This window comes from Vipera berus, assembly GCF_964194415.1.
Source record: "Vipera berus genome assembly, chromosome: 5".
In the NCBI taxonomy this organism is placed as follows: domain Eukaryota; kingdom Metazoa; phylum Chordata; class Lepidosauria; order Squamata; family Viperidae; genus Vipera; species Vipera berus.
Window position 1 is genome coordinate 11842222 of NC_138207.1, and position 16055 is coordinate 11858276.

General features: G+C 41.0%; 2 protein-coding genes across 2 annotated transcripts; one reads left to right on the plus strand and one right to left on the minus strand.

Moving 5' to 3' along the window:
- Positions 1–347: 347 nt before the first annotated feature.
- NDUFB5 (NADH:ubiquinone oxidoreductase subunit B5) lies at positions 348–7098 on the minus strand. Its single transcript, XM_081329787.1, has 6 exons — positions 6852–7098; positions 5637–5722; positions 4190–4256; positions 2811–2872; positions 1862–1968; positions 348–718 (listed from the first exon to the last, which is right to left on the minus strand). Exons 1-6 carry the CDS (start codon positions 6976–6978, stop codon positions 598–600), a joined length of 570 nt encoding a protein of 189 aa, XP_081185913.1. The 5' UTR covers positions 6979–7098; the 3' UTR covers positions 348–597.
- A 43-nt stretch (positions 7099–7141) lies between these two features.
- Positions 7142–15020, plus strand: MRPL47 (mitochondrial ribosomal protein L47). The gene is made up of 7 exons (XM_081329786.1): positions 7142–7267; positions 8287–8429; positions 9096–9156; positions 11578–11674; positions 13377–13507; positions 14515–14610; positions 14726–15020. The coding sequence occupies exons 1-7, from the start codon at positions 7179–7181 to the stop codon at positions 14832–14834; spliced, it is 726 nt and encodes a 241-aa protein (XP_081185912.1). The 5' UTR covers positions 7142–7178; the 3' UTR covers positions 14835–15020.
- Positions 15021–16055: the final 1035 nt, after the last annotated feature.

Genomic DNA, 16055 nt, shown 5'->3' on the forward strand with positions numbered 1-16055 from the left:
ACGATGACAAGGCAAGAAACTGGCACTCTCAAAATAAAACTTACTTCTCATGCCCGTTCTAATTTCTAGTGCTCTGTCCCAAAGGATTCTACATGGTGTCAAGGATGAAGGCCTTATTATTTTAACAAGTAACTCGAGGCGAACAAATCCAACACCCCTTCCTCTTCCTATTTTCCCCACAACAATAATCCTGTGAGGTGAATTGGGCTGAGAGAGAGGGACCGGCCCAAAGTCACTCAGCTGGTTGATCTGGGCCAATTATTTTCTTGGCCCAACTGACTAAGCTACGCCTCTGTGCTCTGGAATAAAAGGCAGAATATAAATGAAATCAGAAGCTTGTAGGGAGCTATATAGAACCGAATGGGGTTTATTCTGGAGTACACACATAAAAAAGATACAGCAAATGGGGTGGGGGGAAAGGATTACAGCTAGTACAAGGGGTTACTGAATCAGAACGTGTATTTATTTAATTACACATGTAAGGCCGCCCAACTTTGTGACTATTCTGGGCAGCACACATTTTGATTTAAGTTAGGTATACATTACACATTTTAACTGCCCTGCAGGGATGCCTGCTGGAGATTCCAGCTGAAATGCTCAGAAATCAGGTCTTGCTTTAGGAGAATAATCAATCATAGACGTGCCTGGGGTTTCAAAGTGATGCCACGCTCCATCCCCCCTGTGGAACATCAATTTATTTGCTTCTGCTTCCAATGTCCTGTTAAAGAAAAGGAGAGGAAAGAGAAAAAAGAAACTGTGAAATAATATTTTTTAACATTAGCCACGTGATTATATTTCAGTGGCACAGAAAATGGACTGTGTTGGACAGGCAGAGATGGAAAATTATGTGCTACTGGATACCTGTGTTCCTTTTACTAAGCTCCTTGCCCCAACCTGGTTGACCGCCAATCATATGGACTTCCAGAATTCCACAGGAAGCATGGCCACTGCTCAAAAAAATCTAAGGCCTAAAGTCCCTGCCCCTTTAAAGCAACCCAACTGGGGGAAGCCAGACTAAATTATAGACTTAAGGTTTCCTACTGCTCCATATCTATCAGGAAGGGATAAACTCTATCCCGTGGTTGGCTTTCAGACAGTTTCCTCTCCAGTCTGAATAGAGATGCGGTTGCTTTAATGAGTTGGTGAATCAGGAAAGAAAAGAACAGGTAGTCTGCAGCTTACAAGCATTTAGTGGCCATTTTAAGTAACAACGATTCTGAAAAAAGTGACTTTATGACTTTTTTCCACACTGCCAAGTGATCAAAACTTGAGACTCTTGGCAACTGGCATGTACTGATGATGGTTACAGAATCCCAGAGTCCCGTGTTCATCTTTTGTGACGACCTGGCAAGCAGAGTTAATGGGGAATCCAGATTCACTTAACAACCATGTTACTCACTTAATAACTGCAATGATTGACAACTATGGCAAGAAAGGTCAGAAAATGGGGCAAAACCTCACTTAACAACTATCTTACTTAGCCATAGAAATGTTGGGCTCACTTGGCATAAACTGAGGACTCCCTGTACTGTAGGATGATAATATATGATGATATCCGTATTCTTTACACAGAAAGAAAGGAAGAGGAGAAAAGGGAATATCTGGATGATAGGAAAAGCAAAATATGATATAATACATGATGACATCTATTGTTCCCTTTATCATTTAATATTTGGTCCTCCCCTTATGTATTGTCTTGAGCTTCTAGAGGGAAAGATGGGATGGAACTGCATTAAACAACTAAGTGGTAACTAAATAAACAAAACAGTGCTGAGCTTCTAGCTCCCACCTGAAACAATTGTTCAATATTTTTGTTAAGAAACGGGGGGGAAAGCACAGGTACATTTCTAATTTATCCTACCTTAATTTCTTTTTTTCATATTCAATATGTAACCTAGCCATTTGCTTTTCATATTCCTTTTCAGGGGGATCATGGATGTAGCGTGCAATCCACCGACTTATAGGATGCTGGAAGGAAAACCAAAGCGGGCATTACAAAATAATTATGATCACCACTGTTGCATTTTGCTCGCAGAAGCAAGCTACCGGCATCAACTGGTCGGACCAACGTCCAAAAACTTTGAAAAAACAGAAGTCTGCAATCTACCTTCCATTAACTATAGTGCTTTTCACAGCCACCCCAATGTCAGCTTCCAATATTTCCTCTGACGTTTCTCATATGCCATAGGTCACCATGCAGAGGCGTTACTAGGTTCTTGGTTTAAATGAAAGCAGGTTCTCTAGAAATTCATCCAGTTGCGATTCTTAATAACCTCATGCATACACATAATTATAATGTAATGCTTCCGATAGATGAGACCAATTAAAACAGAACTCCCAAGGCTCGAGTTTTCCTCTAAGAATGTGTTTATTGGTTACAAAGTATCGGCATGGTCAAAAGTGAAACCAAGACTACAGTTCCCTCCTAAAAGTTACAATATTACAAAGTTAAAACTTCCCACATGCAATCAACTACGTTGCCCAATACTTTGGTGGGCTTTCTAACATAATGCTCAGCCCCCAGTCTAACGAACAGGAATGACCTTGGTTCCCACAGGACACAGAATTCTTTAGACTAGCATAAAAACCCCATCACCCTTCCCCCCCCATTCTTGTGGCAACTGAAATCGAGCAGCCAGGTTCGCTGCAGCGTTGTCATATAACATTCCTTCATAATCATTATAGCAAATTGGAGAATAAAAACATGAAAACAATTACAAATTTGCCAAATCTATACTTCCAAGAGCTTTATTCTCCTAAGGCTGACTTACAAAATTCACATTTTTTTTTTCTTCAAGTTTTGTACTTACCTTATAATACTCCCAATGGTTTGGAATATAACCTTCTGGGATCTCAGCCAATTCAGCTTCACCTAAGCAGAGGCAAGGTCATTATGTTTAAGTTTGCAACAGACGTGTAAAAAAGATACTGATGGAAGAACGTGAAGTCAACAAATGTTGCCAGTCACAATTTATTATCAGCCTAACGGGAGAATAAATCCTACATTTGTAATCCTATTGAATGCATATTTATTCACCGGTCAATGGTGAATAGTTTCCACAGCTATTTTAAAATAAAATATGTAAGATGTCTTGTATTTTTACACATCAAAGATTATGCAATACTTTCTTTTGATGTTTCAATTCACATTTTGTACCATGCCAATCATGATCTTTGTGTTACCATTTTAATTCATATTTTTTTAAAAAATGATTCTAAAGAGGGAGACAATTGAAAGCATTTCTAATAAATTAAAAAAGAACGATTACAACAAAACATAAAGCCATTTAACGAGCTTAAAAACCATAAACTCCTTTAAAGCTATGATGCAGGGAAATACCAAAGAGCAGCACCAATTTAATACATTTGTGGATTATCAGATATATCTGAAGTTGGGGCTGGAAACAGAAGAATGACAAGATTATCCAAAGGAAAAGGGAACTTCGCAATCAGGAAATATCACAATAGGACATAATTAAGAAAGCAACTTTAGGCCGCAGCATAAAAAAGACGCAAACAAATAAAAAAAGCACTTTGAAGTTTTAGATTTAATTAAGCTAAACCTTATTATAATAAAGAGAGCCATAAAGGTGCAACATGATGTAGTCCATTATCAATTTCATAAACCACGAAAAAGCAGAAAAACAGGAAACATTTTCTCAGAGGCTTTTTAAAAAATTCTGGAGCTCAGCCCTCATCAAGCTGGTAATTAATTCGACTGAAATTTCTAAAAGTACAAGGGAATTGATTTAAAGTCCATATATCTGGAGGATACATAATGGAAATGGATGTGCTGATGGTTCTTCCCAAAGGTTCTTTTTCCAAAAGGCACACAGACTTTCTTGGTTCCCCCCGTCCGCCGCCTTTGGAAATATTTCACTATAAATCCTTTCATTCTCTACCAGTCAGGTAGAACTGAAGAAGCATCTTGGATGAGAGACGAAATGTTTTCAAAGGGAAAAAAAACCCCAAGAAAGTCCAGTCGCCTTTTTGGAAAAAGCACCTTTGGAACAACTATGATGTGGATGACAGAATCTCCATAAACATTTAGCTGATGGTTCTTGTCTTATCCAGGGAAAACAGAATTAATCCAATACCACTGAAACAGCAATCAGAAATGATAATAGTTATCTGCAATATTCAGCAGTACAAAACAGAACAAAAGATTCTAAGGTGCGGAAGTACTTACCAATAAAGATATTAACAAAGGCTACAATAAGTAGCACCGGAATTCCAGTTAACAGAGTATACCAATTCTGTTTTTTAAAAAAAGGAGGGGGGACAGCAAAGTCAGTACAAAGCAAGCCCACAATTTTTTCACTCTTTTATGTACCTAGCAGCTGAATTATTATTAGTATACTTTTCTCCCACTCTGACTTATATGCAAGAAAACTCCCTCAATTTTCAGGATCACTGAAGGATTAAATGCAATGAGATGTTAGGAACACTTAGAAAGTATGGTTCAGTATAGGAATCCAAATTCATTTCATTTATTTTATTTATGGCCCCAGAGCAAGAAAGGAGTCTAAATTAAAGTATCCTTGTCAAATGGCTAATTTGTCTGCTCTTTAATACCTCTGGTAAGGAGAGTTTATCACTTCTCAGAATAATTAGATCCACTATCAAACCATTCTACATGAGAGGCTTTCTTAAAATACATACGGAATCTGCTTTTTAGGTGTGCATGATTTTGGGTGTCCAATAGAGGGGGGAAAAGACCTTTCTTTTGTGCGACATTTCAGGTATTTGAAGAAAGCTAAAATAACACCCCATAACACTCTTTCTAAAGATGCTGAGACTCTAGAAAGAGTGCAGAGTACACAGTAACAAAGATGATTAGGGGAATGGAAACATGTAATGAATGCAATTGCAGGAACTGGGCATGTCTAGTCTAACAAAGGCTAATTAAAGACTAGGGGCGACATGATAGCAGTCTTCCAATCTTTCAGGAGCTGCCAGAGAGGAAAACCTTTTCTCCAAAGCACCTGAGGGCAGGACAAGAAATAACGGAGAGAAACTTGTCAAAGAGAGATCCAAACTAGAACTAAGGAGAAATTGCTTGACAGTGAGAACAACCAGTGGAACAGCTTACCTGGAGAAGTTGTGGGTTTTGGAGACTCAACAGCCATTTGTTTGAAATGGTATAAGGCAGGGGTCTTCAAATTTGGCCCTTTTATGACTTGTGGACTTCAACTCCCAGAATTCCTCAGCCAGCATGCCTGTTGAAGTCCACAAGTCATAAAAGGGCCAAGTTTGAAGACCCCTGGTATAGGGTCTTGAGCAGAGGGGTTGGACTAGACTAGAGGATCTCTATGGTCCTTTCAAGTCTGTTGTACTGCATTGTTACTGTTACTATTGTTACTGTTACCTCAGCCTTCTTAGAAAAACATTAACAACTCCTTCAACCTCTTTCCACAACATTTAATTGTTATTCCTCTGTCAATCCACTTGGCATCTGGGCCAGGTCTCCAAATCCTTCTTAAAGTATGGTGCCCAGCATTAAGATAGTACTGGATAAAAATGGAATAAACTGAAACTAGTCATTCCTATGATTTGAAGACTATACTTCTTTTCACGCCATCTAAAACTGTTTTTCTTTCTCTGCTCTTTTTTCCAGACCTTAATCCTAAACTTACCAGTAATCTCAGAAACCGGTGATCATAAAACCGTGTTGTTTTGATGAACAACATCTTTTTTGTCTCGCTGGCATGGCGCAGTGAAACTGAAAAATTAAATTGGCATTTTAATACAAGTCAACAGTTATTTCTGCAATCTTTTCAGAACGCAAAAAAGTTCTGAAATTGTTGTCTTATTTTTCAGGATGCCTATCACACACAGCTATTCTGCAATAGGGGAACCTATCCAATTCTGTTCCACATGAATGAGAAATTCTTGTAATTCTTTGTGTTTCACAAAGAAAGGTGCTTGGTTGGAATGCTCACATTAGGGTTACTAGATCTGGGGTGCCAACAATCATTACGTAATAGCAAAGTTGTAAAGCTTACAGTATACAGGTAGTCCTCAACTTATGACCAAATTGAACCCCAAATATTTATTGATAAGCGACTTTCGTTAAGTGAGTTTTGCCCCATTCTATGATCTTTCTTGCCATAGTGATCTGACTTCCCTGCTGACTTTGCTTGTCAGAATATCACAAAAAGTCATCATATGACCCTAGGACACTGCAACCATCATAAATATGAACCAGTTGCTAAGCATCTGATTTTAGATCACATTACTATGTGGATACTGCAAGTTCTAAGTGTGAAAAACGGTAATAAGTCACTTTTTTCAGTGCCTTGTAACTTTAAACAGTCATTAAGTGAACTGTTGTAAATCAAGGACTTCCTGTATTTTGTTGGCATCTAGATCTGTCTTTCTTTGGCCACCTTGAATGTCAGTTTTCTTTACTCATAATATACATTTAAAAAGAAACAGGGCCAGGAACATCAGCTCCTTATAATCTGAGCACAGCTTCGAAAGAAAACGCATTTTGACGAGGACTCAGGAGCTCCGCCAACCTACCTCACAAGGCTGTTGTGAAGGAAAAATTAGGAGCTCCCGAAGGAAAAGCGGGTGGAAATCTAATAAATAAACCGATGTTGGACTAGAAAACCAACGTTGGCTCAGGCTCTCACTTTCGTTTCTGAGATTGTGGCTAGTCCCACTCCCATGTTTTCAATCCTACTGCACCACAGGCAGAAACTCAACAGGTGAAGCTCCTGCAAGAGGAAGGGCACTCCCCCGCCACCTTCAGGGGCATCTCGACATCCTTCCCCGCTCTGTCCGCTTCCAAGGTCAATTGGAAGGGAAGTCGCCGAGCATCTCCTGCCACCCAAGCCCGTCCCTACCGATCACTCCGGAGCGATTGGCACTGGGGCCCAGCAAGGCAATCCGCCCGAGACACGCGGACAAGGTCAGCGGCTGCCGGACCCCGGTCCTGGCCGCCGTTCGCAGCAAGAGACTCATGGCCGCCATCTCTGGATGGGGCAAAGCCGCGAGCCGTGAAGCTCGCCGTCGTCCTTTGCCGCGACGCTCACTGCTGAAGTCGCGCCGCCGCCATCTTTGCACCGGGCGGCGGGGGGGGGCGGTAAGAAAGTACCACCGAGAAGGAAACGGGCTAGAGGGGCTTCATCGAATGCCGAGGAAGGGCCTTATGGGAAGACGGCGGAGGCGTCATGGCGCTGACGGGGGTTTGCCGACGGTTATCCACGGTGCTTCAGGTGACCGGCGCGAGTCGAGGCGGTGCGACGGCTTCGGCCTCCAGGTGAGGGTCCTGTCGAGCGGGGAAAGAGCCAGGGTTGCAAATTGGCTTTGAGGCCTTGCTGGAGAAAGTGCTGTCCTTGCCAATGATGGCGAAGAGTGGAGCCTCTCTGGCCAGGAAATGCATTTTGGGAAAGATGCATATAATAGGATTGAAGCTTCTCTGGAAAACTGGCCTTGATAATGTAAACCTCGTGAAAATACGAGCTAACTAGGGGGAAAAATTGGTAATGCCAGGGTCTGGTTCTTCTATTTAAAACCATTCAGGTTCCCTCAGTTCAGGGTAGGCAACCTTGGCTCTTTTATGACTCGTGGACTTCAACTCCCAGAATTCCTGAGCCAGCCATGCTGGCTCAGGAATTCTGGGAGTTGAAGTCCACGAGTCATAAAAGAGCCAAGGTTGCCTACCCCTGCCTCAGTTAAATAAATATAGGTAGTCCTCGACTTAACAACTGTTTGTTTAGTGACCATTCCAACAGTGGCACTGAAAAAAGTGACTTATGACCGTTTTTTAGTCATACAAGTGTTGCGGCATCCCCGTGGTCACGTGACCAAAATTCTGACATTTGACAACGGACTCATATTTATGACAGTTGTAGTATCGTGTGACCACCTTTTGCAACCTTCTGACAACCAAAGGCAATGGGGAGTCCACCTTACACCGGGTTACTATCTTAAAAACTGCAGTGGTTCATTTAACAACTGGCAAGGAAGGTTTTGAAATGGGGCAAAACTCACTTAACAACTGCCTCACTTAGTGACAGAAATTTTGGGCTCAGATGTGTTTGTAAGTCAAGAACTACCTGTAAAACCTGAACAATTTAACTAGAGAGAATAGGTTTTAGCCAAGTGACTGACAATAATGCCATTGGTGCTTCTGAAACTAGATAGTATTTTATCAAAAGAAATACTTTGAATGTACATGTTACCTAAGGGGGGGGGGGAAACCCTTCTGGGACCAAATCTGACTTTTGTATATGCTTAAAATGTTGTTAAAACAATTCTGACCGTTTTTTCATTCAGAGGTATCGTTGGTGATTGGCCAAAAAAGTTTACAGAAGTGAAGATTTGTCCCCGTTCTGTGTTGCTGCATACGTCAGTATCTCGAAATGGGTTGGAGGAATTTTTTGATGACCCCAAAAACTGGGGAAAAGAGGTTAAATCAGGTAAGATACCCTTGTAAATAAGACAACAACAATAAGAGATTCAGCAACAGTGCATGTTGAGCGTCAATTTGTAAAAATTGCTGCTCATAGAATCCATTTTTCCCCCCAAAAGTGGATATTTCATCCGTAAGTCTGATTGTCAGACCATCTATGCCTTTAAATAAAAATCAAAAAATGGATTACAGCTATTTGTATTGTATGTTTTGGATTTATTTATGCATAAGTAAAAATGTTCTATATTGCCCTAAATAATTTCATAGCCCTTTTCCTGATTTTAATATGCTTTACATTTTTTAAAGTTCTCCTGCACGCAAAATGTATGTTATAAATTATTTTTGTTGATTTGTTTTGAGTGGCTCTGGTGAAAGCTGCAATTACCAATGTTCAGTGGGTAGCTCCACCTGCCATATAGATAATATAGAATAGTTAAATAAAACAACAGAAAAACAGCAAACTGAAAAGAGTCCCCTATTTAGCAGAAGAAGCAATATAAAATATAAGTAGTGTTGGACTCTAGATTTCAGAATATGCAGCTTTTAAAAGAAAACCTTCGAATAGCTACCAATATTTCCACTTAATCAGCACAGAGTAAAATTAGTATAGTCTTAAGATCATGAGGCTTTCAGGAAAATGTTCTTGTTCTACTTTGCTTTGTGTCTTCCACAGGAGATTCCTGGACTGTCGAACAACTTCGAGGCAAAAGCAACGACGATTTGCATAAGCTTTGGTGAGTGTTTCTTTGTATGGCTTAAGAGGCCTGTCCTTTCCTTGTGACGAGTGATTTGAAGAACTGCTTACCCACTTCAAAAATACGTTTTAGATTTCATTTGCAACCACAAAGCCTTTTGCTCTTGTCGTGTCTCTAGATATTCAGAAAAACTAGAAGTTTGTAGCTCAGATTTTCTGAGGGAAGTATCATTGGAGAGACTGTGTGGTATAGTACTTCAGAGGTTGGAGTAGGGCCAGGAAAATCCAGTTCGAGTCCATCCTTAGCTGCAAAAGGTGACCAGATGACTGAGTTGAACACTCCGTCAGCCCAACCAATGTCATGGGATTGCTATGGGGAAAAACTGAAGGAGAAAGAACTAAGGATATGTTGGCTTCACCTCCTGAAGTCCTAGCACATTTTAAACGTAATAAATACGTCAATAAAAAATTATTCATTTGGCTGGAATTTTACACAGGTTTTAAGTCACAAATGGTAAGAGAAAAGGGCATGAGGTATAGGAGAAGGTTTCAGAATGGGCAATAAAGGTAGTCCTCAACTTACAACTTTTCATTCAGTGACCGTTTGAAGTTACAGTGGCACTGAAAAAAAAGTGACATGACCGTTTTTCACACTTGCAACTATTGCAGCTTCCCCATGATCGTGGGATCAAAATTTGGATACATGGCCACTGGCTCATATTTATGATGGTTGTAGTGTCCTGGAGCCATGTGATCGCCTTTTGCGACTTTCTGACAAGCAAACTCAATGGGGAAGCCAGATTCACTTTACAGCTGGGTTACTATCTTAACAACTACAACGATTCACTTAACAACTGTGGCAAGAAAGGTTGTAAAATGGGGCAAAACTCAACTATCTCACTTAGCCACAGAAACATTGGGCTCAATTGTGGTTGTAAGTTGAGGACTCCTTACATTTTTTTTAAAGGTGAAAAACATGGGAAATGAAGTATAAATTTATTTATTTATTTATTTATTTTATTTATTACATTTATATACCGCCCTTTCCCGGAGGACTCAGGGCGGTTTACAGGGAATTAAAAACCAAAAATACAAAAGTTAAAAACCAAGTTTAAAAAAGATTAAATTTATCCCTGTACAAATAAAACCCCGATTAAAATAAATTAATCCTCAGCCTGGGCCAGAGAGCTCGAAGAGCCAGGTCTTCAGGCCCCGGCGGAATGAACGGAGGTCGGGGGCAGTCCTCAGCTCCACTGGCAGCTGGTTCCAAAGGGCAGGCGCCCCCACTGAGAAGGCCCTATCCCTGGGTGTTACCCGCCGGTAATCTCTTACCGGTGGCACCCTGAGAAGACCCTCCCTGTGGGAGCGCACTGGACGAAGGGAACTTGATGCCGGCAGCAGGTGTTCCCTCAGATACCCCGGACCCAAGCCATGTAGGGCTTTATAGGTGATGACCAGCACCTTGAATTTCACCCAGAGGGCAACCGGAAGCCAATGCAGCTCGCGGAGTAGAGGTGTTACATGGGAGTATCGGGAGACCCCCATCACAACTCGCGCGGCCGCATTCTGCACCAGTTGAAGCCTCCGAGTGGTCCTCAAGGGCAGCCCCATGTAGAGAGCAGAGGGTTTAAGTTGAAAAGGGACAAGAGTGAGGAAACCTAAATGCTGAAGTGCAAAAATATCTTAAGGAGCGCACATAAAGAGTAAAACGAGCCTAAAGGAAGAACGTTTAGAAAGGCAAAAACCCATAGGACAGGAATATAAGGAAAATATAAAATAGTGGAGACATAGAAGAAAAGAGAGATGAAAATAGGATGGAAGGGACATAAGTGGTGGATTGGAAGGAGGGAGAAGGCTAGAAGAAGGAGCTAATGCAGGCAGAGGGCTGGCAGATCTGAAAGTTAAACTAGTGGAGAAATTCTACCTGGTGTAGCTTCTCCTGTCATTGCATCTTTGAGCAACTCAGAGGGAGAACGATGTTCTGGAAGCAGCAGGTGATGATAGCTAGCAGAATTTCACATTCTGCAATGAATGTACAACAAAGTTCAGCTGCATCTAATAAGAATAATTTTCTTACGTAACTAATATGATTACCGTTATATTGATATTTCAATTAGTATTGCTGTGATGCAGTACCATTTTATTTGCGTTTAATTAAAATATGTGATCAGTTGCAGCTCAGTAGAAAAGCACTAAGATGAAACTTAGCTATTCTCAAACTTTCGGATCTGGTGTCTCAATCAAAAAAGGAAAAATGGGTTCCCCAATGATTGAAACAAGAACAACATTTTTCCAAGAAGAATGTTTTTGTGTGTTTCAAGTATTCAAATATAGTATTACATTTAATCCTTTATAAGTTTTAACAGTTTAATCTATCCTAAATCTATCTCCCATTTCTTATTGAGAATCATTATGTTGTCTAACAATGTAATTTAACTTGCTAATAAATTCTCTTTCTCAGGTATGTCCTGCTAAAAGAGCGAAATATGCTTTTAACATTAGAACAAGAAGCAAAACGGGTGGCAGAGCCAATGCCGAGCCCAGAAAGATTGGAAAAGGTAAAATAGAGTCGGGAATGTCAGTGGCAATTACATGTTCTGTGTTCAAGATCGAGAATAAATACACACGACTGTTTTATGTGATTTACTGTAGGTATGAGATTTATTTTTATTCCTGGAGATGAGCTCCAGGAAGCCGTTAAATGTTCTTAATTCCAAGATGTCCTTCTGATCTGCTAATTTTGCCTTGTAGTTTGTCAGGTGTGCTGATTCTATGGAACTTGGCAGCCAGTGGAGAAGATATTTCTGGTTATCTGGTTCTCTAAAGAACCTGCAAGTCACACAGAAACTATATTAATTCCTGAGCTGCTCCTTGCTGAAAAACATCTGATCTAGGCACAGAGCTAGATTCAGAATAGAGAATAACAGACTAGAAGGGACTTTGGTGGTTTTCTAATCACCTTCCCCGCCCCCCGCCCAGGCAGGAGACCCTATACCATTCCAGATAAATGGCTGTCCAATCTCTTAGAAACATTCAATGGTGGAGCACCCACAACTTCTGGAGGCAGGTCGTTCCACTGATTAACTGTTCTCACTCTCAGGAAATTTCTCCTTAGTTCCAGGTTGCTTCTCTCCTTGATTAGTTTCCATCCATTGCTTCTTGTCCTGCCTTCAGGTGTTTGGGAGAAGAGGTTATCCCCCTCTTGTCTATGACAGCCCCTCAGATATTGGAAGAATGCTTTCGTGTCATTCCTAGTCCTTCTCTTCATTAGACTACACGTATCTAGATCCTGCAATTTAGTTAAACTAGACCAGGGGTCGGCAACCTCGGCTCTTTTATGACTCATGGACTTCAACTCCAAGAATTCCTGAGTCAGCTGACTCAGGAATTCTGGGAGTTGAAGTCCATGAGTCATAAAAGAGCCGAGGTTGCCTACCCCTGAACTAGATATATCCAGTTTTGCAATTCAAGTGATTGTGATAGAGAGGAAGGCTGCTTGACCCCCTGTCCAAAATGCTGTTTTTAATGACTCATTTAATTCTGATTTGTTTTAATGTAAATGTTATATGGGGAAAATAAATGAAGCAAGATTTCAGGAGAGAAAAATAAGCTTTCAGTATATGGGGGTGAAGGGACGCGGTGGCTCAGTGGGTTAGGACGCTGAGCTTGTCGATCAGAAGGTCGGCAGTTTGGCGGGTCAAATCCCGAGTGCCGCGTAGCAGAGTGAGCGCCTGTTACTTGTCCCAGCTTCTGCCAACCTAGCAGTTAGAAAGCATGTAAAAATGCAAGTAGAAAAATAGGGACCACTACGGTGGGAAGGTAACAGCGTTCCGTGCGCCTTTGGCGTCTAGTCATGCCGGCCACATGACCATGGAGACGTCCTCGGACAATTACTGGCTCTTTGGCTTTGAAACGGAGATGAGCACCGGCCCCTAGAGTCGGAAACGACTAGCACGCATGTGCGGGGGAACCTTTACCTTTACCTATATGGGGGTGGGTGTAAAGTTAATGAATAGATCTGCAAATAAAAGTTCAATGATAAAAGAAACCAAATCTTTACTGAGAAGTTTTGCTTTATGTACCCCTGTCTATATCAGTGGGTGTTAACTTAGATAGGAATTCAAGAAAGGTATTCTTTCATTTGTAAAGAGTAATTCTGGATGGTTTCCCTCATATTAAGGCAAAGCCATAGTTTACTGCAGTGTCTGAATATATGAGTTCTACCTGTTGCACAGCCCACTTCTGATTTATATCCCTTAGGTAAAAAAATCTATGGAAAGAATGGACCAGGTCATTCAGGAACGGGAAGACGCTTTGCGACTTTTGCAGACTGGCCAAGAGAAGGAATGGCCAGGCGAATGGAGACACGATTTCCTTGGGCGTATTATTTGGTAAACTGGCACATTAGATCTGTGGCGTATTTGGGAAATATCAAATGAATGCTAAGTTTGATCTACTAATAATTTTCCAGGTTCAGTGAAAGACTGTAAGAGAGAACCAAGCAGGAAAATGTGTTATCTGGTTGTGGTAAGCACTAAACAGCTAGGATCCAGAAGTAGGAATTGCAACAAACTTGCATCCTGGAGCACTGCTGTGTGTGTGTGTGTGTGTGTGTGTGTGTGTGTGCGCGCGCGCACATATATATCTCTTCACATTTGTAAGGGTAGCGGTCCCCAACCTTTTGGAACCGGGGACCAGTTCTGTGGAAAACAATTGTTCCATGAACGTAGAGGGGAGGGACGGGGGGGGGGGGGGGGCGGTGCTTTCATGCACTAACTAGATCCCCGTGCATGCACATGTGAAGTTTCACTCACTTGCACAGAGCAGTTCCTAGTGGGCCACAGTCCGGTACTGATCTGCAGCCCATGGGTCAGGGGCTCCTGTTCCAAGAAGGGTGTTTTTTGTTTTTTCCCCAATAACAAGCTGTCAATCCATTGTCACTTCACAGGGATATTTTGAGGCACAAATGTGGTAATGATCATCTATTTTCCGAACATGTTTTTGTACTTCTGACTATAAGCCTATGAATTCAAGCAGTTTCAAATAAAACCAGCATAGTACAGTGGCCGGCGAATTCTGGGAGTTGAAATCCATACATCTTAAAATGTTAGAGAAACACTAGAGCAGAGGTCTTCAAACCTGGCCCTTTTATGACTTTTGGACTTCAACTCCCAGAATTCCTTAGACAGCGTGCCTGGCTGAGGAATTCTGGGAGTTGAAGTCCACAAGTCATAAAAGGGCCAGGTTTGAAGACCCCTGCACTAGAGGATGGTTTTCTTTGTGTTGACAGAAAGGGAGAACTTAAGAAGAAGAAAACATTGTTTGTAGGTATATTTCTCTGCAAACGGATGATCGCTTTTTTCTCTTAAAATACTTTTCCCATATCTGTTGTTGGTAGGTATACTTTCAGAGAATGGCCAATTCCCTGGTACATGAACGCAAGGCACAAGAGGAAACGATTCTATTTCCTGCCAAATGTCAAGCCTTTTATAAGGTAATAGTAGCATGCTTTACAATGTGAATGTTATTTTTTTATTATTATCTTTACATTGGAGAGAAATAGCTTTTCCACTCCACGGTAACCTCTGGTGGTCGGTTTCATCCCACAGACTTGGATATGAGAAAAGGCTACGCATGAAATACAAGGAGGATCAGATGAAGCGAAGGAGAGAGAAGCGTTTACAGGAAAATACTCTAGCCACACAGTCTCAGAGTTAACATGGAGCTGAAAGTGACTAGAAGACTAAAGGAATAACTAGAGGGCTGCAGTAAGTGAAAACATGATACAAATGCTTTGATTTTGGTCATTACTTACAAATGGACACTAAGGTGGGAAATATTGTGTAAGCTCAGAAAGCTCATTTTTTGAAATACCAAAATAAAACTTCTCTATACCTGTTGTGATTTTTGTTGTTGTTGTTGTTTATATCTGTGCCTCCAGTGCAAAATCTTTTGACTTCTGTTATAAATGCCATCTGCAACAAAAAGGACTGGGTATTGTCTGCAATTCTCTGACTAGACTAGGTGTGTCCCAACTATGGCAACTTAAGACTCATGGACTTCAATTCACAGAATTCCTGAACCAGCATGGCTGGCTGGGGAATTCTGGGAGTTGAAGTCCACAGGTCTTACTGTTGCCAAGGTGGAACATCTTTGGGATAGACCTTAAATAAAATAGAAATTGAAATTCTGAGAATCAGAATTAGACCAAAAATGCAATTGGACTAGGTTTTACTAAAGCCTGAAATATGACGACTGAATTAAGATGCCCGTTGCTTCTAAGCCAGAAAGATTAAAAGTTTTGATTCATTTAAGTATATATAGTACTGATGCATCCTTTATTCTTCATTTTATTTTAGAATTTTTATTCACCTTTATTATTTTTATAAATCATTCAAGGCAGAAAACATATCTGATACTCCTTCCCCCTCTTATTTCCCCCCCACACACACACAAACACACACAACCCTGTGAGGTAGGTTAGATTGAGAGAGGGGAGCCAGCAGTAAATATATACATATGGTCAAAACTTGATTTGCCCATTGAAAATGCTGCGGCCGTTTTCACTGGGCCGTTAAATGACCAATTATTAATTTTATTTGTAGTAAGCTATATTTTTTATATTCACATGACTCAACTTGCTAACAACCCCAATGCTTTGCAGTGAACATTGTAACAAATAATATAGAGCTGAAGCTAACATGACAAAGTTTAAGATGGTTGTGCCTAACCAGAAAAATGGTGTGAATGATTTCAAGCAGGTGTGTCAAATTGCTGGCCCGCGGGCCAGACGCGTCATCCGGAGGCCGCGCCCACCCCATTGCCAGCAATGGCAAAGCCATCCTGATATGTTGTGTGACGTCACATGATGTCACGAGTTTGACACGTCTGATTTAAAGTTATAAATAAATGACACCAAATAGATCTATTGCTATACCT

Excerpts from the sequence above, each read along its gene's own strand:
- NDUFB5 (XM_081329787.1), bottom strand. The coding sequence starts at position 6,978 with ATGGCGGCCATGAGTCTCTTGCTGCGAACGGCGGCCAGGACCGGGGTC. Across the intron at positions 5,723-6,851 it reads CAATCGCTCCGGAGTGATCG|TTTCACTGCGCCATGCCAGC; the intron begins GTAGGGACGGGC and ends TTAATTTTTCAG. Across the intron at positions 719-1,861 it reads TATGAAAAAAAGAAATTAAG|GACATTGGAAGCAGAAGCAA; the intron begins GTAGGATAAATT and ends TTTCTTTAACAG.
- MRPL47 (XM_081329786.1), top strand. The coding sequence starts at position 7,179 with ATGGCGCTGACGGGGGTTTGCCGACGGTTATCCACGGTGCTTCAGGTG. Across the intron at positions 13,508-14,514 it reads TTCCTTGGGCGTATTATTTG|GTATACTTTCAGAGAATGGC; the intron begins GTAAACTGGCAC and ends TGTTGTTGGTAG. Across the intron at positions 14,611-14,725 it reads AATGTCAAGCCTTTTATAAG|ACTTGGATATGAGAAAAGGC; the intron begins GTAATAGTAGCA and ends TTCATCCCACAG.